The 22,516-nt window shown below is 47.3% G+C and overlaps 1 protein-coding gene across 8 annotated transcripts in view; it reads right to left on the bottom strand.

Moving 5' to 3' along the window:
• Positions 1 to 18,281: 18,281 nt before the first annotated feature.
• Positions 18,282 to 22,516, bottom strand: part of LOC113270822 (RNA binding protein fox-1 homolog 1) — a 330,982-nt gene continuing 326,747 nt past the window's right edge. For 5 of the 8 annotated variants that reach the window (XM_057314809.1, XM_044391594.3, XM_044391590.3 and 2 more), the window contains one exon: positions 18,282 to 20,996. In XM_057314809.1, coding sequence (XP_057170792.1) covers positions 20,874 to 20,996 — 123 coding nt within the window. In that variant the 3' untranslated portion in view covers positions 18,282 to 20,873. Of the gene's footprint in view, positions 22,193 to 22,516 lie in introns of all 8 variants that reach the window. The other 3 variants (XM_044391589.3, XM_057314810.1, XM_044391592.3) reach the window with 3 other exon arrangements.

Genomic DNA, 22,516 nt, shown 5'->3' with positions numbered 1-22,516 from the left:
CATCAAAAAGTCTTTGGGGACTGAACAGGATTGCACTCAATCTAGAACTATATACGGAAAGAATTGACATCTTAGTCCTATTGAGTCTTCCAATACATGAGCACCGCGTAATGCCATATTTTAAGTCTTCTGCAATCTTTCTCAGCAATACCTTGCAGTTTTTAGTGCCCGTCTTTTGTTAAGTCTGTATTTTACATTTTGCATGATTTTGCAGATGACATTTCCCCAGTTATTTTTGCTGGTTTTCAGAGTTATAATTGATTTTTGTATGTTAGCTTTGTCTTCTACAACTTGCCAAATTTACTTATTAGGCCTAACATTTTTGTTGTTGTTGTTAGATCCCTTTAGGTTTTTTACATGCAAAACCCTGTCATCTGTGAAGAGGGTTTTCCTTCTTCCTTTTAAACTCTATAACTTATTTTATTTTCTTGCCTTATTGCACTTGTTAGGACCTCTAACATAATGTTGAACAGAAGCGATAGAAACAGACATACTTTGCTTTTGCCTAATCTTAAGAGGTAGGAGTTAAATGTCCACTTTTAACTGTGATGTTAGCTGTATATTTTTTGGTGAAGTGTCTTTTATCATTCACCACACCACACAGGCTAGCAGTGATGTCCCTTTAAATGTTAATGTACTTGCTTGAGAAATGAGGGGACTCCAGAAGGCAATTGTCCACCACTGAATGACATTAGACATCTTCCTGGCATTTAGGAGAGGCACAGGCTGTGCCATAAGTGATGATTGCTTTGTGAACATTCCCAGAAACCTTTCTGGCATTCTTTTGGTGAGTCTGTCCATCCGTGAAGCCAACTGGAACATTTGTCAAATGAATAACATAGTTTCGACCTCTTGGAGCCATGGATCAGCTTCAGGCGGCTGGATGGGACATCTTTTCCTGGATATTCCTAAGAACACTGTAGTCCTGGGTTTGTGCTTTTCTTCAAGGGCTTGCGATCAGTTTTCTTTTTCTCCTGGTAGGGATATCCTTCATCAGTCGCACCTTTTGATGACTTATCAAGATCAGCAGTATTGCCATGAGTAGTCCGGAGATGATTTTTGCTCAGTCCTGATCGTGGTAAATGACTAAGATAGCCTACACTCAGTTTGTGTCAAGCACAACACACCTTCCCCCATGGAGTATCTACTTTACTTCTCTCTCAACGAAGTTGGCATCTTACTCTCCCCATTTTGCAGATAAGGAAACTGAGTCTTATAGAGACGAGTGGCAGATCAGGTGTGGTGAGTTTCTGGGACTTGTATCCTCATCGTTCAGCTGGGAATTGAGCAGTTGAGTGCCATTCTGCTGGGTTTCCAGTCAAGTGAAGAGGTTCGGAAAAATGTATGGCCAAGTTTTAAGAGGGAGAGAGCCTGAGCATGAGACATAAAAGTGGCATAGGAGACAGACAGCTCTTCAAGTTTCCCAGTGCGTTTTCTGTCCCCACGTCTACCCATCCAGCCCATAGTACATCTCAAATACTCTCATCATCATGCAGAGACATGGATTTGATTACATTAGTTCTGAAATGCCCCCAGGCTTTCAGTGAAATCTTTCATTTTTTTCAGCAACAATATGTACAATTTTTTCCCCTTTTTTCCCTATTACATTTGGAAATTTGTCAGCAGCAAAACATCGTCCCAACGGAGAGCCATGCCAGGGAGCCAGAAAAAAAATGTACATATCTAATAAGCTGGATCACTCAAAACTTTCCAACCTGCTCTTTCTCCTCTAAAGGCGGGAAGGTCAAGAGCATCTCTTTCTTGTTGGAGTCCCCCCACCCCAAACCACCAAAGTTAGCAGGCTGGAGAAAAGTTGCTAGGACAGAAATAATCTTAACGGCAATGACAGCAGGCTTGGCGGTCCCCCCGGTGTGTGTGACGCATGGGGCTAAGGGGCTCACCTCTTGTATCCTGGGATCCTCACCACAGGCTGTGGTGGTCTGTGATCCCATTTCATCTGTGAGGACAGTCAGGTGCCTGAGTGTGAGATGGGGTCCCAGGATCCCCCAGGGCCATAGTGGGAGAGCCACAATAGGACCCGTGATCCATGGGAATCTAAAGCAAGAGCTTGAACCCAGGTAAGATCACAAATCCAGAATCACCTGTCGGATACTATAAAAGCAGTAGGGACTTGTAGGAAAGAGGTGGAAGATGCATGTTGGGTGGGGTCTTTGCATAGCACTTAAATACTTGCTTGAAGAGTCTTCTTTTGCACCTGTCAGGTCCTTCGGGCTTACACAGTGGTGGCACCGTGGAGGGTGGGGGTTGCCTGTGGGGGCTTACCGCTTGTATAAATAAATAAGCACAGGGGCCATAAGGATCACCTTTTCTGCAGTGGGAGGGAGGAGCACTGCTGAAGGAGACGCTTCCGCTCCAGTGTAAGAAACACTTGTTTTGCCCTGTGTGCCTTCTTGACTCAGGCTGTCCTGCTCGATCTTCTCATAGCCACCTGGGCTGCATCCCTCACAAGATGTGGAGGAGCCAAGTGGCACCTTGCTGGGGACAGTCCTTGTTCTAGAAGGCCATGATGGGCATGGGCTACTTGGGCGTGATTTTCTGGCAAGTGCTTAGCTATGGAAGGGCACACTGAGAGCCTGTTTTTAAAAAGGAGCCAATGAACACATGTCCCCAGCTTTCAAGCAAGTAGATCAGTGAGAGCCTGTGACATGGGTCTGTACCCGCATCCTTCGGTGGCTAAAGAGTTTTTTGTTCTATCATCTGATCTTGACCACAACTGGACAAGTTCTGTTATTTTCCCCGTTTTATCCCATGATGGAAGTGAGGTCTGTGAATGTCGGGTGGCTTCCCCCGCCGTCACCCAGGGAGGGAGTGGGACAGCCAGGATTTCACGTCCGATGTCTCAGACTCCAAAATATCTGCCTTGAACCTCTATGTATGTGTGTCGGATCCCAGCAGAACTCGGCATATGTGGTCCTAGCGGATCTTCATAGAGATCAGTGCCGGGCGAGCCTGTTATTATTTATTCATACATTTTTATTTCAAATAGAGTGAGCCATCTTATTCTAAGATGCCATACTTAGCCAGCCACTTTGCGAAATTTTTAGAGAGCAGTATATTTGCGCATGAATGAAGGCAGTAATCAGATTCTATAAAAAGCCTGTCCGTGGGTCATTCCAGGAAGCACTTAGCATTCTGGTGAAGACTTCTGTGCCTTGGATTAGGTTCAGAATAAGGGCATTTGTCTAATGCCACGCTGTAGAAATTCAAAAGGATGACATAAACAGAGGTGCAATGCGCAGGGAGGGCATTCATGGCCAGACTGCTATCCATCGGTGTTAGTATTTGTACATTTTTTAAAAGGTTTTATTTATTTGAGAGCGAGCAAGCACGAGCGGGGTTGAGGGGGGCAGTGGGAGAGGGAGAAGCAGACTCTGTGCTGAGCAGGGAGCCCTAGTGGGGCTCAATCCCAGGACCCTGAGACCATGACCTGAGCTAAAGGCAGATGCTTAAAGGACTGAGCCCCCCAGGTGCCCCAGTACTGATACATTAACAGGCACGGCTTTGCAGTATTGCGAGATCCTCTGACTTTCAGGGACCACAGTGATATGATGAAAAGCATCCCCAGCAGAGACCTGGGAAAATCTGCATAAGTTATGGTGGATGGGGTGGGGGATGCTGGGATGGAGAAAGAGAGAGCCAGAGAGAGGCAGATTAAATTAAGCAGTAGTTTATATGGTTTATCAAGTGCTTCTTTGTATGAACAGTAAGGCTGTCATTATCTCACTGATTCTCTCAATAATTCCATGAAATAGTTAATATCTCCATTTTCTGATAAGGAAACTGAGTCTTAGAGATAAAGTTTCATATGCATGGTTAACTGTTAAGCACCGTGGTGATGCAAAGCCTAGTGCGATGTTGGGATTTGTAAGGAAAAAAAAATGTGTGTGTGTGTATATATATATGTGTGTGTGTGTGTGTGTGTGTGTGTATGAGAAATGACTTGAAGTATATTTCTCATATATATTTGGCCTTCATCCATACTTCCTGGCTTCCAGTTCCCAAGTCCCTTGGAATTTCCTGAGCAGCAGAGAGATGGAGTATCTTTTGTCATGACCTTTGGTCTCTTGTCTTCATAACAAGCCCGTTTCCACCACAGCTGATGTGTGCTAACAAGGTGACTTGGAAAGCACCTAAGGATGGGGGCTGGTTGCCAGGGGAAACAACCATGACTACAGGGTTGGAACTTTCACTTCTACCCCGGGTTGATGGGGATGGTAGAGGGGCTGGAGGTAGAATCAGTCACTGATGGCCAGTGAGTTCATCAATCATAGCTATGTGATGGAGCTTTCTTATAAAAACCCAAAAGGAGGGGTTTTGGAGAGCCTCCATGTTGGGGAACCAAAATGCTTCCACGGGCCACCCTGCCAGGCCCCAAGCTCTGTGAGGACTGAAGCTCTTTTGTTCAAGAACTTGCTGTGTGTATCTTTGCATCTGGCTGTTGACTCACGTGTTTTAATATCCTTTGCAGTATATCAGTAATCTAGGGAGTAAACGGGTTTCCTGAGTTCTCTGACCCACTCTGGCAAATTAATCAAACCCAAGGAAGGAGTCATGGGAGCTTTTGATTTAGAGCCCGTTGGTCAAAGCACAGGTAACAACTCGGACTTGTGATTGGCACATGAAGTGGAGGGTGGTCTTGTGGGACGGACACCTTTCCCTGTGGAATCAGGTGCTCTCTCTCCAAGTAGATAGTGTCAGAATTGAGGTAAATTATAGGGAGCCCTGCTGGTGTCTGTGGATTTGTTGTTGGTGTGGGGGGCCTACACATACACACGTACACACACACGTTATAATTGGGGCCAAGGAACCCCAAAGAACCAGTCACTATGACTCCATATCCCCTGTGTATGTGTGTTTATAGATTTATTGATGTATTATTGACATAAAATGCAAAGTATACAATTCGATGAGTTCTGACATATGTATATATCACTGAAACCATCACCCAAGTAAAGATAGTGAACCTCTCCAAAGCCCCCAGGGGTTCCCTGGTGTCCCTGTGTAGCTCCTCTCCGTCTGCCCCCTCCCCCCACTCCCATCCTGGCCCTGCGTTATCACCGATCTGCTTTCTGTCCCTATAGTCAACCCCATGTCCTGGTGGTCGTCCTGCATCCAACTGTATCTTATTTATTTTATTTTTCCCTGTGCACGTGGGGAAGGCAAGCAGACAACATTCAGAAGTTCAGCTGAGTACACCCCTGGCCGTGTCAGCAGCCCCTAGGTGCAGGGTGTCCCTTGAGTGGCATCTGGACACTCCCACTCTGAACCTCGCCGTGTGGTACTTTCCTCTGTTGACACTTTCTGAATCCCAGGAGTAAACAGACCGGGCTTCCAGGGCAGACAGGAGAGTGCTAGGCAGTGTTTGAGAGCCGTCCCTCCTGAGGAAGGGAGCACAGCTGTGTGGTGAATGTGTTCCCGGAACTCACATGATGTGCAGTACACAATTTGACATGAATAATTTACCTCTATGCTCGCAAAAGGATTTTAAAAAAGAAGAAGAACATACATATGGCATGTCATTCTTTCCCCATAGTCCCATCTTCCTTTATTTCAGAGCGTGATTTCTCCAGAAGTGAGGCAGTCTTGGATGTAGTGAATTTAAACAGTTTGGCATTGGACTAGGCCCTGATTTAAAGTTTTATTTTTAATATTAAAAAGATGAGTGTTACTTTTATATCCCAGAGAAGCAATGAGTAAACAAATAAAAAATTCATTAGAGACAGGCTGCTCTCTCTGAGATGAAAGTTTGATGTTAGTACCCGGCTTTCAAAAGCCTAAAACCCAGTCAGTGGGTCATTAGCTCAGCAGGCAGCCAAACTAAAAAAGAGTGATTTCGGGATGGGCCATGTTTGTGGTCTTCATTTCTTCAAGGTTTCAAAAATTAGCTTAGCGCTTTCCCAGATGGGAGGGGGGAATGCTTACTCTTAACGGCTACGGTCATGGTTATGTTGAGAAAATTAAATTTCTACTATGCTTTGGAGTCTTACTTGCGGTGTTTCTTGCCCCAATTCCACTAGCACAGACGTAGGAGAGAAAAGTTTGGGAAGGGAACGAAGGAATGGAGTATTGCTCGGTGCGCAGCTGGGATGAAGTTTTCATTTTAATAATGTCGTCAGCCCCAGGGCTGTAATTCAAGGCTATGGACTACAGCGTGCAAACACCTGTAGCTTTTTTCCTTTTTGGGCAACGTCAGCGGAAGGGCGTCTCTCTTCCTATGTCTTAAGGATGGAAATCCCTGTGAGGACGCTCACTCAAACCTGGCCAATCAGACAGTGCCTTCCCTGTCGAGCACGGTGATTGGTCCAAGGAGGACCAATCAGAATCCTTCCTTGGCTTTGGCTCCATCTTTGCTACCCGGTCCCTGTGAAATGGAACACCTGACTTTCGCTGGGTTTTTTAAGCCGAAGCAATGGCACTGAGGCCACCAGATGGCAACTACGCCAGCGAATGGAGGGAGCCAATTTGAAGTATGGAAAACTATAGAAGGTCTAAATATAATGTGCAACAGAGCCGAGACATGAAGAAAGAGTAAGCTCTAACAACGCAGCTGTATTTGTAGTATTAGGTAAGCCTGAACGTGGGGCCCAGTAAATCCTTCCTCCTCACATTGGGTGTTGAGCCCATTCGAGGTGGGTATTCGTGACCGCAACGGAAAGCATCGGCGCTCATTTAACATTATATGGAAAGCCCTTCCCCCAGGTCATCTGAATATGGGATGAAAGACTGACCACGGAAGGCGGACCATGCTCCACATTCTTTTTGTTAAAGCCTTAGCTTCCCCAACTTTTGGGTTCTCTTGGAGATTAGGAAGTACGTTTTTCCATCAGACTGGGCTCACAGGGCAGTAAAAAGAGTATGGACTTTGGAATCCATTACCCCTGGGTGTGGTCCTGGTTTCTTTAGCTAATTGCTGGGCAGGTGGCTTCACTTTCTGGGTCTCCAGCTTTCTCACTTATAAGCTAGATGAGCAGGAGTGTGGGGTCCGGGTCCTGCCTGGATCAATTAACTCAGAACCCCCCGGGGATGGAGGGCAGGCAGGGAGAGTTTGCGACAGCATCCCACATGATTCTAACGTGGCTCTGTGCTAGACAACCTCTTGAGTCGATGAGATCTAAGGCAGTAACTCTCGAAGCGAGGGCCGCCCACAAATCACCTGGGCTCAGCACTCGCCAGAATCCCAAAGATCTTAGAGGGACTCAGAGATCTGCCTTGTTAACAGACTTTCCAGGTGATCTGATGCAGGCAGTCCGTGGACCACATATTGAGAAAAAAAAAAAATGCCTTAAGCTCTCTTTCATCTTTGATGTGGTTAGAATCTGCTGGGTAAGGTATTGAGTGGGCAATATTGATCAGAAAGTGAATTTTCATTTGAGCACTAGAAAGTCTAAGGTTAGTTTTTAGAAGCGGTAGAATTAAGTGAGGGGAAAGGACATGGGTCAGCAGGACGTCATCCAGATGAGTATGAGGAGGGGGTGGTACAGTGGGGTTGGCTGGGGACCACAGGTGGGGGAAGCCAAGAGTGCGGGCCGATGATGCTGGGTTGAGGGGCCAGCGGAGATGACTCCTGCTCCCGGATGTTACGAGAAAAGAGCCTTATCAAAGTGAAACAGAACTCTCTAGAAATGGGTAAAATCAGGGCACCTGAGTGGCTCAGTCGGTTAAGCATCTGCCTTCAGTTCAGGTCATGATCTCCAGGTCCTGGGATCGAACACCATGTGGGGCTCCCTGCTCAGCGGGGAGTCTGCTTCTCCCTCTCCCTCTGCGGCTCCCCCTGCTTGTCCTCTCTTTTTCTGTCGAATATATAAATAATATCTTAAAAAAAAAAAAAGAAAGATATGGGAAAAAATCTCTGAGGGCCGTTCTAGGGAGGATTTGGGGAGAACTTTGGGGAATTAATGGAGATTATGAAAACAAAAATTGGATTATAAATAAAAGCACTAACCCAGGTATTTGTTGACTTTGGTAGAGGTCATTGTACATCACCCAGGTGTTCCCCGTCTGCCCTGGGTACTCAGTCCCACGGCCGCAGGGCGGGGCTCGTCCTGCTGCTGGCCCGCGTGTGTTGTCTGGGGATCGTGGTAATTACAGCTGTGTGCTGAGTTTGCTCCTTCCTGCCGGAGTTTATCACCTGAAGTGAAATTTGACTGTGGAATTGGAAGCCAAGACATTTTCCGGCTCTCCTCCATAGCGCTTGGAGGTGGGAGGGTTTCCTCAGTGGTTTCACTTAATTTTATTTATGGGTCCAACATGATTTTATAATGAAACGGCTTAATTCGTTGAGAAAAAAGGGAAGGTGGAATCCCTGGGGATCCTCAAAATCTTGACGATCCTATACTGATGGGGACCATATCAGCTATTAGGGACTGTGGTAGGCAGCTTGAAATACGCCCCCCAACTGTGACGCTGGCCTTCTGGTGTTTAGGGGTTCTGCTGTTGTCCCCTGTACTTGAGCGTGGGCCAGGCTTCCTTCTAAGAATAGAATATGTCAGAAGTGGTGGGATGTCTGTTCCAAGACTAGGTTATAAAATACTGTGGTTTCCATCTTGCTGGAGCTCCTTGCTAGGTTCCTGACCCACGAAACTGTGGGATAATGTTTGTTCTTTTAAGCTGCTACGTTTTGGGGTAATTGGTTGTGTGCCGATAGATAACTAATGTGGGAGCTTATATTTATTGTGTCTCCAAAGCTCAGGGAACCCATTAGGAAAATTCTGGAAACACAATGCCAATTAAGTTCAATGTGGCACGAGGGGCTCTTCCGAGGCTTTGCTGTTAAAAGGAGACCAAGCTTCCAATGTGGCTCCACCAACTTCTGTTACAATCTTCTGCTACAAATCTCTCATTTCTCTCAGTCTTGACTTTCTCATTCAGAAAATAGAGCTACCCGAGGAAATCAGAAGTATTGATAAAATGGTGCTTTGCCCAGAGAGGGTGATGCTTTTTTATGTTGTTGCTATCAATCAGCACGTTTACAAGATATGGTGGCACGGTGGTCCCCAAGAGACTCACCCCCGACGAACATGTTCTGGCTAATTCCTCCTCCCCTTGAGAGTGGGAGGAATCTGTGTCTATGATGTCACTCCCCTGAATAAACTTCTAAGCAGTTGACTTTGAGTTAATCCAAAGGGGGATGATCCTGGGTGGGCCTGGCCTAATCAGAGGAACCTTTGAAAGGAAGTGAAGTAGTTCGAGAGGTGCACCCCTGCTCGCCTGGAGGAAGGCAAACAAGCCATCGTGTGGTGAACTTCCTATGGGGTCCCATGGAAAGGAACCGCAGGTGGCTCTTACGGTCTGAGGGCAGTCACTAACCCACAGCTAGCAAGAGCAGGGGGACCTCAGTCCCACCTCCACAAGGAGCTAAACCCTGCCAACAGCCTTGGCAAGCCTGGGAGATGGCCTCAAGCGTCAGGTGACAGCCCTGGCCCCTTGATCTCAGCTGGGCAGACCCTGAGCAGAGGACCCACCTCACTCCTACCTAGATCTCAGACCTGTGGAAATTGCAAGATAAGTAACATGTGGTTTAAGCGGCTGAAGAGGTAGGAAGTCATGTCACAGCAATAGGAATTCACGTTCAAGGTTGGGATGGATGCCGACCACACTGCAAATCCTGCTTTGGTGTCCCCAGGGCTCAGCCCTGTGTCGGGGGCAGCCGGGGCTGTTGCGTGAGGGAGGCATTAGTAAAGAACAGAGAGATGGGCTCTTCCCTTGGAGGGTGCGGGTGGGGATGGGGCACGCAGGGGGAGCCCTCCGCTGAGCTGCTCCCCCTAAATCATCCTCCCGTAGGCCCTCTCGGTTTGCGGCCCACCTCCTCTGAGACTTAAGAATTTGCTCAGTGGGCCCGTGCAGTTCCCCAAAGATGAGCTGTTAGTATGCGTTGGGTTATTTCTCAAGAACCTGAGTATCCGTGGCAACGCACAGAAGTATAATTGAATGGGCAGCTCCCTCGGAGGGTAGTCAATGGAGGCGAGCCCGTGTTTGTCCTTCGGAGAAGTGCTGGGAGACCTCACCCCGTCTCAGCCCTGCGATCACTGGGGCAAAGCTGGGAGGTGTCGGCATCATCCACGGGAGTCGACGGACTCCTGGGATCTCAGGCCTGGGGCCTCACCTGACCGGGAGATGGGGACATAAGGTGGCCGGGAGGTTTCGTCAGTGTCCGACGTGTGTGGCTGCTGGGCCGCCCAAGTGTGGCTGCTACACTGTGATGTGCTGTGAGTGTGCCATTCGCAACCGGTTCGGAAGGCTGGGTAGGAAGAAGACGGTGCACCACATCTCCTTACTGTATTTTCATCTGGAACACGTGGGAATGAGAACATGCTTATGTACTCAGTTACATAAAATCTACTATTAAAATTAATTTCATCTGTTTCTTTTCACTTTTTTGGCGTGGTTGCTAGCTAATTTAAAATTTCATCTTACCCTGTGCATTGTTTTTCTAGTGGGCAGAGCTAGTGTCAATCACAAGGGAGTCTATACCAGACAAAGCAAGGCTAAGGATAAAACTAAAACTTGGATTAAAAAAATTAAACTGTGATCAGCCCCTGTACAGATCACAAGACGAGAAGTGAATCATGAATTTATGACACACCTGCATTTGTACTATGAGAGTCAGAAGAGCTTTCCAGCCTTGCTTGCTTTCTCTCTTTTTCCTTCCCTTCCCTTCCCTTCCCTTCCCTTCCCTTCCCTTCCCTTCCCTTCCCTTCCCTTCCCTTCCCTTCCCTTCCCTTCCCCCCTTTTTCCTCTGCACTTTCTAGGGAGGATGGTTTTCAGCCACCATACATCTACAAAATGACTCTCTTTGGCCCTTCGCGCTCTCAGCCAATGGGATTCGAATGTCATTATCCAATAAACCTGCCCCAGACCTGAGGTCTCTTAACCAAAGCCCAGCTGAGTTCTGGGCTGGCTGGCAGCAAGGAGGTGGGGCTTCAGGAAAACTAGAGGCTGCTATTCTTTTTTTTTTTTTTTGGTCTTTTACCATAAAGATATTTTATTTTTTATTGAAGAATAATTAACATATAGTGTTATATTAGTTTCAGGTGTGCAATATAAGAATTGCACAATTGTGTACCTTTCTCAGTGCTCATCACGAGGTGTGCCCTCCCCCCACCTCCCCTCTGGCCACCACCCGTTTGTTCTCTGTATGTACGAGTCTGTTCTTTTGTCTCTTTTTTCTTTGTTTGTTCACTTGTTTTGTTTCTCACATTTCACACAGGAGTGAAATCATATGGTCATTTGTCTTCTCTGACTTACTTTCCTTAGCACTATACCCTCTAATGATACCGTGTTGTTGCAGATGGGAGGATCTCGTTCTTTCTGGCTGGGCATGCACGTCCCTGTGGATGGACCTTGGGCTGTGTCCGTATTTGGCTCCTGTAAATGGCTCTGCAGTCACCGTAGGGCTGCCCGTATCTTTTCGAATTAGTGTTTTTGTATTCTTCGGGTTGGAATTACTGGATCGCAGGGTGGTTCTGAGGCCCCTCCACACGGTTTCCCACGGTGGCTGCACCAGTTTGCGTTCCCGCCACCTGCGCACGAGGCTTCCCCTCTCTCTGCTCTACGTCCTCGCCAACACTCGTATCGTTGTGTCATTGACGTTGGCCGTTCTGGCAGGTGTGAGGTGACCCCTCATTGTGGTATTGATTGGCGTGTCCCTGATCGTGAGTTTTCATGCGCCTGTCGGCCACCTGCATGTTTTCTTTTGAAAAATGTCTCTTTGGGTCCTCTGCCCGTTTTTAATGGGAGTATTTCGTGTTTGTGCGGTCCAGTTGTGTAAGTTCTTTATCTAGTGTGGATATTAACTCCTTCTTGGATATGTCCGCTCCTGTCCTCTTAAGAGTGTCTTCTCGTCTTCAGGCAACCGTTATCAGGAGGGCACATGGTCCCGGTGCCGCCGCACCTTCCAGCTTCTCAAGGGAAGAATTCTGTGAAATCTCCCAGTTCTCGGAGGGCTCAGGTTCCCCTCTACCCTGCAGCAGCTCTACAGACTCAGCAGTAGGTTCTCAGAGAACAGATTACATCCCAAAAGCTACCAGGAGGTGAGTCCCAGCCTGCGTCTTGGGCTCAGTCCCAGCGTCCCGTTAGAAGGTGCAGGAAAGATAGTTCTGACGATCGTGGTGCTGACGGCAGGGCTCTAGAGGTCGGGCTGGGGTACTAAGCAGCACGGCCGTAGCCTGTTGCAACGTCTGTGGAATGAGATGTAACCTCTTAGGACAAAGCTAAAGGCTGTTGCTGCAAGGGGCCTTTACTGATGACTTCTCCCCTGTCCAGTGCCCGCACAGGACAAGGGTGGACACAGCGTCCTTTGGCCGGCACAGAACTAGACTGGGGGCAGGGGACTCGGAGAGTTACTGGCGTTCTGGAATTTATCAAATATTCCTGTCCATGTTGTCTCAGTCCAGATTGGCTTGGAGTCTTGCCTGTGTTCTCTGGCGTGAGGGATCCCTGTGGTCGACCCTGATTTCTCTCACCCCTACCTGTGTGTGGGGGGCAAAGGGTGGGTCTGGGTGCCTCTACTGGTTTGTGGGTTGGTTTGTTTTGGTACTGAGTATTTGTTTTCTTTTAAACCCTCTAAACCAGGAAGTAACAGAAATGTCTTTTTTTTTTTAAGGAAAAGATTTGATTTATTTATTTGCGAGAGAGTGAGAGACAGAAAGCATGAGAGGGGGGAGGGCCAGAGGGAGAAGCAAATTCACCGCTGAGCCCAGAGCCCGATGTGGGGCTGGATCCCGGGACTCTGTGTGACTAAGGAGGAAGTGGGGGCATATGGTGGGTAAGTGCCGGGCCCAGAACCAGTGATGGAGCTGAGACTCACACGCGGGCGGGGTGACACGACGTTCTCAGGATCACCTGCATATCGGGGACATGGTTCTGTGGGTCTGTGGGGATCCCCAGGCTGCGTGCTGATGACCGCAGTGGGGTGCACGTGGGCTCCAAAGCACCATGAAGATTTTCAGGAACAGTTTCTGTAGGTGAGCATCCTGCGGCTTTCGTCAACCTCAGCTGGAAATCCCTCCTCTCATTAAAAAAAAAAAAAAAAAAAAAAAATCTGACGTCTCACTTTTTAACACAGGGTTGGAATTTGGTCCCCAAATGGGAGGTGAGTGACTTTCCCAGAGCCAGACTTCTTGGTGCTACGTAATCTCACTTAATTCTCACTGCAACCCGAGTAGACGCCTCCCCCCCTCTTGCAAACTGAGTCCCAGTGAGGCTCGGTTGCCTCCAAGTTTGTACAGGTGGGAAGAAGACAAGATAGCAGAGCTAGGACCCGGACTCAGGTTTATCTAGAAATTTTGCGAAAAGAGGAAAAAGGCCTGGAACCACTCAATTTTGCTGCTTTTCCACCGTCGCTCCTGCCTGTCTGCGTCTTTGATGGCTTAATGAAAACAGCCATTACCTATTGTCTTCCTATCGGCCGAGACGAGTCATTCTGTTTTGTTTCTAACTGATAGAAAAAAATGATTTAAAAAAAAAAGGGGGTTTTCTGTTTTTCCTCTGCCATGCAGGACGCCAACAATTTGGAATTTCTCTATCAGAATGTTGCAACTGACACTGAAAGTTTTGCGAGTGCATGTTTCCTTCTTGCCTCCTGTTCTCACAGAGCAGGTGCTCCGGTGCACAGACAGACGTGCGCACACGCGCGTGCACACACACCGTGAGTAGGATGAGAGGGGAAGAGCGGGGCTTGGCTTTGCCAAAGGGGGAAATAGTGGAAAGAACAATACATCATCTAGTCACGCAGCTTAGGAAAATAAAAAAGGGAAAAGCAGCAGCAAGCCCTTTATGCTGACAGCCCCGTCCAGCCGAGCCGTCCGCTGGCGCTGAAATCCTGCTCGCAGTCCTGAATTTCAATGCCGCTCGCCCGCCCAGGAATGTTTGGGGGAGATAAAAGGCGAGCTGTACGGGGTGCCTCTGACCTGCTTTTCCCTTCTAGACAACTTCCCGGTGTGGTTGCAGAAAGTTTGACTCTCCAGATGTGAGCGCGAGGGTTTCGTTTGCTGGCCCGCAGTTATTGCTGTCTGCTTTTAGGCAGGTTTTTTTTTTTTTTTTTTTTTTTAACTTTCTTTTTAAGGTTTGCTGAAGCCTGCATGCCGATGAGCTGCCAGTTTGCATCACGCGTCCTCCCCACCATCAGCTGCCCGAGGCTCTGCCATGACCCTACTTCTTGAGTCTCTGCTCTTCAGTTTCCACCTGCAGCCCTTGTTTCTCCTCCCTCTCCGGAGCCTGGGGAATCCTCCTGCTCTCACTGACGTTCTGCCTCCTTCCGGCAACGTGCCGGCTGCCTGTTGCAGGTTTGAAGAGGAAGGGTCTTGCCACGGTGGGCGCGCTCTCTGAGGTAGACCTGGGCGCTCCTGGTACCCCCCTCACCCCAACAAGAGCGGCGAGGCGGTGGTTAAGCCAGGCCTTGGAGGGCGGCGTGCCCGAGAGGAAAGAACACTGGGTTTGGCTCTTAGCTCCAGCGCCTGCGAAGTTCGTGGGCGGGCACACGACTGAGCGGGGCCACCACCGGGGTGAGGTGCCACGGGCCGTGCAGAGTGTTGCTTAGGGGCGACGGCAAGGACTTCGAAGCCAGGCGGCTGATGCCCACGGCTCAGCCCCGCCACCTAGAGCCGCGTGCCTGGGAGTGTCTCCAGTGGCTTAAGCTTCTGCTTCCTTGTGGGCGGACCCTGGGGATGGCGGTAACTGCCTGGCCAGTTTGTGAGGATTAAGTGAGACAATAAAGCGAACAGGAGCAGGAGTAATAAGGCCCCATGTGCTGTCGCTCCCTCTGTCACCACCCAAGCCCTTTACAAGAATTAGCATATGTATTTATGGTCCGCTAATGGGTATATGGTATGATGAGAATGCATAAAAATAAACACACATTAAAAAGCATTTGTACCCATGCGTGCATGCAGTCAGTTAGATGTATGTATATACATACACTGTGCGGATCTGTACGTATAATCATGTTAGGTAATATATATTATATAGATAAGGTATGTATATATTGAGTCTATAAAATATAGATGGATACGTATAAATTATACAGATAGCTACAGAAATGATTTATTATTAAAAAGGAAAAAGACACATGCCAGGTGACGTGCTTTGCATGTTTTAAGCACAGCTCGCTCTTGTGAGAACACTTCGAGGTAGGTACTGTTGTCCCCGCGTGTTCTCGGTGAGGTGACTGAAGCACAGAGAGGCTGAGAGACTATCTAAGTGCCTCTCGAGGTACGTCTGTAGAGAGACAGTTACGTGTGGATGAAGGTGTGGAGGAAGCCTTTGTAGAGGCCGGCCTCTAGCTAGACGGTGTCAGCGAGTCATTGTTGGCTCCAGTCTCAGTTCCTTTAGGAAATGGCACCATTAGTATTAAAAGACTCCTTGGTGTTTTCATAACAAGCCACCCGGAAAATGTTTCCCCTTTGAGATAATTGGTAAATTCTCTTCCCCAGGCCAGGTGTCTGTGGTCGGGGCAGCCACGGTGACCTAGACCCCCGAGGCAGAGGCGCACCCTCACTGTCCCCTGCCCGCCATTTTCCAGGTGAGTAGGACACAGCGCGGGGGAGACCACGCTCTCTCAGGGGGCTCTCCGGAAGTGCTGCCCCGTTCCGCCCAAATCTGCATCCCTCGGGCTGCAGATAACAGCAGCGACAAGCCCTGGTGTTACCCACGAGTAAGGGGCTCTGCTTTGGGATGCGAGATGAACTTGGCCCCTGGTCCAATTTCACACGTCGCGTTGAATCCCAAGCAACTGCACAAGGAGAATTTCACATCCTTCAGAAAAGCCTGCACCTGGCGAATTTACATACAGATCTCCCAAGTATGTAATACAGGGTTGTGCACACCTGTGTGCCCCCCTCCACGAAACCCCCGTCTTCTTGAGTTTTCCAACAAAAATGACTGATATCTTCCCTCGTGAGGATGTTATTTGCAGTCCTAATTCTTGACCTCATCAGTGAGAAATTCATCACAGAGAAAGGTTGGGACTGCGTCGATATGTGGGTACGTGTACGTATGTGCTTATGTGTGTGCACACACACGCACATTGACTGGCTCTCCTGACATGATAAGGGGCAGATCTGCAGGGAGAGGCCAACGGGAACAGCATCAGGAAGTTGGCTGAAAGCTGACTCCTCCCCGGACAGTAGTGGGCCTCACCTTAGGGGGGCTAAAAGCCTGGGTTTGTGCTTTTTCCACAAGCTCATCAGTGTTTCTGCAAGTGCATGACAGTACACACATGTACGTGTGCATGCGTGCCTGCCCGCGGGGGCCAGTGAGGTGCTCCCCAGACCTCTCTTTGCAGAAACGGGGCTCTTTCCTGGGAAGTAGGAACAGCCTTCAGATGCCATCATAAATAATCCAGGTTGTCAGGGTGTTGAATGAGACATTGGGTTGGAAATAATGGTTCTAAGCTCATTGACTCGTATCTGTGATGTTTTGATTTTTTTAACATGGAGGAGGTCTTACTGCTTAAGTCAAATACTGTTTTAAGAGAAAAAATGGAGTTGGGATCAGGCTGTGACTACCTCCCAGGCATTGTCCACAGAAAGCTTGAGGGCAGCCTCTGTGTCCACACAAAGCACGCACATCCCATAGGGGCTCCTTTGGGCTGGTTTGCCCTGTCCTCCTGCACGCTCGCAGGTGAAGGGGGGAGCAGGTTGTCAGGCAGCTGCTTCCACTGGTCAGGTCTCTTAACAAACCTTTTCACTTCGGCCATCCTTTTACTTTTCTTTACATTTTACGTAAAAGGTATAGGCTTATCTTCATTTTGGAGAAGAGCCTGGTTTGGGAGATCCTAACGTACGCTACTGCTTTTGTTATCTAGACTCACCTCCCTGTATTTCGACAGGGCAGGGACTCTGTTATGAATCAGCGTTTTAGGAGATAATTAGCACCTTCTTCGCCATGTGCCAGGATAAAACTAGTTAATTTTAAAAATTAATATAGCCTTCCATATTCTGTAAGGAGAGAACCAGAAGCCTCGGCTTGACTCCACCACCACCACCACCGCTGTCAGTAAAGGAACAGAATTTTTGGAAGAGGGCATAGGCTACAGCATCAGAGCTTCACGTAGACGCTTCTTCCAGTAGTCGCTAGACATGACTTCAAACAAATCCTATGACCTGTCAATCCTTGTTGTCCTCATTCATCAACTACTATCTTCCAGGAACTTTCATCGGGCAACAGAAGTTGGCATGGGCCTGTACAGGCCCATGCACGAGGAGTTTACGGGAAAGGGGCTGCTGGGTATACTTGATGTGGAGTAATTAATACTACGAAGACAAACCTACATTGTGGAAAGAGGACTGGAGAAGGAAAATCAGCCTTTGGCCTTTACGGTAAGATTTCTCATTTCTAAAGTTGAAAGCTAAAAGCCCTCTGTGGGCCAGGAGAGAATACATACCCCTCTCCGGTTGGAACGCCCCTTCTAGAATGTCAAACTCGCCACCTGCTTGATGTGAGCTTACAGTTCTGTCGTGTAGACTATCATTTACTCTGCACAGCAACAGTAAGAGGTAGGTGTTGCCACGATCGTGAATTCCGGAAGAGACTGGGGCACAGAGCTTTGGTTTCGCTTGCCCTGGATTGCAGCTCGCAAGTGACTGGATCCAGCTTCAAACCCGGAAGTGCTTCTGCACCCCACATTTTGTTGAGTCTTTATATGTGTTACCCACGTGATAGGGACAGTAAGATAATTAAAGGAGATAGGATTAAGATAGTGTGAAGATACCTTTTTAAATGGGGTCATGATCCGACCCTCATGGCAACATTAAATAATTCAATGAAATAAGGTGCACAAAAGCCTGGCCAGGATCCTTGGCTCCTAGTAAGTACTAGGGAAGTGGACGCTCGAGCCCTCGTGCCCAGGCTCAGCTTCTTCACCCAAGCCTCCCCCACCCCCCAAAACTGTATTAATGCCTTGTTCTTTTGTTTGAAATGCACAATTTTTGTGGTTTTGTTTTCAACCAAAGGCTGACATTTCCCTGCTGGGGAATCAGTCGCCTAAGTTCTGTTTCTGAAACATCGCTGGTTACTTCCCCAGACTTCTCCGGAAAGATGAATGTGGAAGGAACACCCGCAGAGCCCGGTGGCCCCGAGCTCCTGTAGGAGGCGGCTGGGTCGGCCGGGAGCGTGGTGGCCTCCCGCTCATCCCGTCACCCAGGCAGCGCCCACCTGCCAGCCCCCCGGCGGCCCGAGGGCAGCCACGCGTGTGCACGCGGACTCCGCCGTCCCAGGAAACGCTCGAAAGCAAAAGGACTCAGAACACCGACTCGCCAGGTACCTTTTCAGACTAAGCTTTTATTTTTTGATATTACAAACCAGTTTTTCTTTATTCACAAACCACTGTAAGTGATATAAACACTAATTTCTAAAGACAGATATACACGTTTTCTGGGTTTGCAGATTGCGTGATGTGTGTGTTAAGAAGTCACTATATGCCACACATGATATTAAACTTTTGTTTCATAATTCATAATAGCAATAGTTATTTAGATAAATGAAAACATTCCAAATAAATACTGTTTAAAAAAATCCAAAATGTTCGTTTACATCTCTGACATACATTTTAAAATGACTTATTGGCATCTTGGCAGAGTGCCCAGACGAAAGGTTTTGCAACATCATGTGGCACTCACTCGCTCTAAATGATTTTATTAAAACTACATACAGTCATGGGGGAAAGTACAGCTCATTGATGAAAATCAAAACTGCAAATTAATTTTACTTTAACCAACACAGTAAGAATATTCTATGTTTGTGATTCCAAATACAATGCAAATTCTGGATTTTTGACATTGGAGGCCCTCGGGAGAGAGCTTTGGATTCTCCCGAGCCCCCTGTCCCTTCCACTTTTCTCCCCTCCGGGGGCGGGATGCCGGAGCATTTTATAGAAGTGTTTTCTTTAAACACATCGCCCGGGCACCCACGGTCCTAGCACTGTCCTCCAGGTGGGGGAAGGAGAATGTCTCGGTGATGCTATGAAACACCCCCTCGCCCCCCCGTCCCCCACCCAAATCAGTCTGCTGAAAAGAACGGCTGACACGCTTGCTTCTGGCTGCTAAGCAGTTCCCCCCCTTGACTCCTCTCCAGAGAACGAGCATCTTAGATATCGAAGCTACAGAAACTTTGTGTTCAAATCTTGTGAAACTTTATTGATGGTTTAATATCCAACCGATCTTACTGCATGCACAGAGGATGACAGGAGAAAGCTGGATCACAAACACTTTTTTTTTTTTAAAGTTTTGTTTGGTTTTGTTTGAAAGCAGAGTTGTTAAAGCGGATTGGCGGGTTCACAGCGGTGAGTTGATCATCGACTGAAGGACGCGCCATAGGGCCTGCGCTGTACACATGGAGAGAGACCTATGGCGGCGAGACTACTGGAGGCGGCTGGCCGCTGTTGGTTGGTTGGTTTTTTTATTTAAATACAAAAACAGGAAGACCCGTGACAGATACCCCAACTTAGGTGAACTTGTAAACAGGACAACGTGGAAAGAGTTCGAACAGAAGGAGTACAGACAAACTGCAATTTTTCGGCTGTGTCGCTCTGGCCCTGCGGTGGCGGTGGGGGCGGGAGCTTTGTTCTGCGGGGGGATGAAGAGGGCGGAACCTACTTTTTTGCTTCCTTCTGACAAGTGTCCTGGGCCTTGGAGACAGAACTAAAGATACTGGTTTGAGAGAGTCCTCGGGGACCAGGAAGAGGGCAGGCTCTCACGGACGGAAAAATTGCAGATTGCTCACAAAACACAGTCATGTTTCAAAAAGTACCAAGCTGATGAAAATACCATGATTATCTCTACTCAATGATTGCAATACTTGTAAAATGCTTCTATAAATCCGAATATGATTATCATGTAATTCCATAAAAATTATACATCTGTCTCTAACAGTTCTACTAGGCTAAAACTAAAGCTTCATAGACTGTTTCTAGAACTTAACAACTCCACTGCACAGATGTAAATTTTATACATTTTTTTTTAACTGGTACAAAGAATTTAAGTTTTTATTACTTTCTTTTTTTGGAAAAAAAGAAAAAAATAGAAACAGTGCTTTTTATCACCTTTTTATTAATGTTATTTTTTTTCCCTCCCATAATATAAAAGTCAGCAATGATATCAATAATTTATTATACTGGAAGAAATATAAAAAGAATGCTTGTTGATGGCCTAACTAGCAGTTTTTGCCTAAATAACTAGCGGCTGGTTAAGAAGCTGAATACTGCCGGGTGGAATGGTTTAAAGGGTCTTCATTCAACTTGGACGCACAAAGTGCTTTTGGAAGCACCCCCTTAACAACGTAACCTTTGGCTTGAACTCACGAGTAACTTAGAACCGCTGACATACGATTGTTGGTGCAGTGGGTCGTTTGGATTCGTCAGTTACTGTTTTGTGTTTCCTTTTAGCCCAAATCCCGGTCCCCATCCCCTAAGACCCTCCCACCCTTCCCCGCTCGTAAAATAAAATAATGCAGATGCAGAAAAAAATGACTATTGTAGTCACTTAACACTCTTCCCAGACAGCTGACAGCCCCAGTAGCTTAAGACTCAGCATATAGAATTCATTTACATGATACAGCGCTCTGGACACGGCCCTAAACCAGTTTTTATTCATAGCTAGCGTCTCTCTAGTTCAACCACAAAAACTCCTACAGCCAGCAACCAAACTACGGAACCTTCAGAAATCAAAGACCCACAATATTAAAATACACAGAACAAAATATCTGAGGTATAAGATAAAAAATGTAATTTTTTTCCTTTTTTTTTTTTTTTTTTAATTTTTAGAGCTGCTAAAATGATGTACTACTGCGTGTATTGCAATACCCAGGCCTCGGAAAGCTTCCTCTCTCCCCACATTGGAAGGTTTTAATGGTTTTGTCATTTAGTATGGAGCAAAACGGTTGTATCCCCCTCGGTATATACTAGCCTGCAATGAAGAAAGAACGAGACCCACATCATCAGCATGGCTCCTAGTCTTGGCATCAGTCAAGGGTGCAAAAGCATTCTGAAACAAAGCAATTTGAGGGGTGTGTTTTTTACATTTTCCTTTTGCAACACGTGGATCATCAAAAAAGACTAATGTGAAAAATAGACACTCAAAAGCAACCGAAAGGGAGGCACCCCCTACCCATCCCAGGTCATTCTTGGAGAACTAACGACAGGCCCAGTCCTGACCTCCCCCAGCGGCTCTCCCTAAAGAATGTCCCTGCAAGACCAAATTCCGTCGGCCAGTCCTGCTAGAGAGAAGGACTCTGACACGGGCTGGGCAACGGAAGGATTTGCCCTGTCTTGTTTTGTTTCCTTGTTTGATTTATCAATGCGACATTCCATCGGGCAAGGCTCAGTCTACACTCGAGAGGCCGAACGTAGACGGCTGATGGGATGCAGCGATTCAACTCTCCTTTCCAACACAGTCCTCAGGCGGGCTAGGTGTTGAGGCAGAGTTGCTGAATGCAAAATCAGGATGGAAATTTAAATCAACTGCTTACTCGACTTGGCTCAACAACCTGGATGGAATTTGCTCTTGAGAGGGGAGTTTACAGATGAACTGCTTGATGTAATCGAGCTTGTGCAAAATAATACGTTTCCAAATCATGGCTGAATTTCTATGACCAAGCTCCAGTGACTTGTCTGGTCAGGGCTCTAGATGGCTATGAGGTGGCACTTAACTATTTCCTTTTTCTAAAAGTATTGGCGATTCAAGTGAATGCCTATGGGGATTTATTTTTAGGATAAGGACTGATATTCTTGATCCCAAGCAGAAAACTGCATGCCAAAAGCTTTGTAATGATTGCATACGCTCTCACGTGATGGGCACGTCTTACTGTACTCAGAGTTTTAGTGCATAGAAGTTTGAACAAGTACAGGCAAATTCACCCCACCCTCGCCTCCCATTTTTGCCCTCCCCCCACCCTTCCCCAAACAAAAACCCAGATTTCCCCCCCCCCACAAAAAAAAAAACCCAAAACAAAAACAAAAGACAACTCCCAAACCCAACGGATTCCTTCTAATTCCTTATGTACTAGGCACACACACAAAGTGTGCCCCTCTCTCTATTTTCTTTCCTGGGCGACTATGACTTTAAACATGAATTGTAATAGGGGAGGAGAGGCAGTCAGATTCTCAGCTGCCTGACAGCAGAGGCCTGGAAGTGTGCAGCTTAGCTCCTCTGAAGTCTGTGCTGGGGCTGGAACCTTGGGGCTATGTGAATGAGCAGCAAGGGAGGGAAAAAAAAAAGAAAAAAAAAGTTCTGCATTGACACTGCATTCTGTTAGTGATGGATTTAATTATCAAAATGACTAATTATTCCATTAAGGTAAGTGCTCTGCTAGGTGAGACTTGCAAAATTAGAAATATAATAACTTACATGCACTACATTGCCAAGAAATTAAGACATTTATCAAGTTTACTGGGAGGATTAATGTGGCATTTTAGCTGCTGTTAGCACAAGAGACAAATTCAATTAAGGGAAAGTGAGAGGACGTCAACCGTCAACCCATACTAAGGTCCCAGCTGGGGGAAGGG

This window comes from Ursus arctos, unplaced genomic scaffold, assembly GCF_023065955.2.
Source record: "Ursus arctos isolate Adak ecotype North America unplaced genomic scaffold, UrsArc2.0 scaffold_2, whole genome shotgun sequence".
NCBI classification, from domain to species: Eukaryota; Metazoa; Chordata; class Mammalia; order Carnivora; family Ursidae; genus Ursus; species Ursus arctos.
Note: the sequence above shows the minus strand (reverse complement) of the source record. Positions and strands in the feature narration are given on the sequence as shown.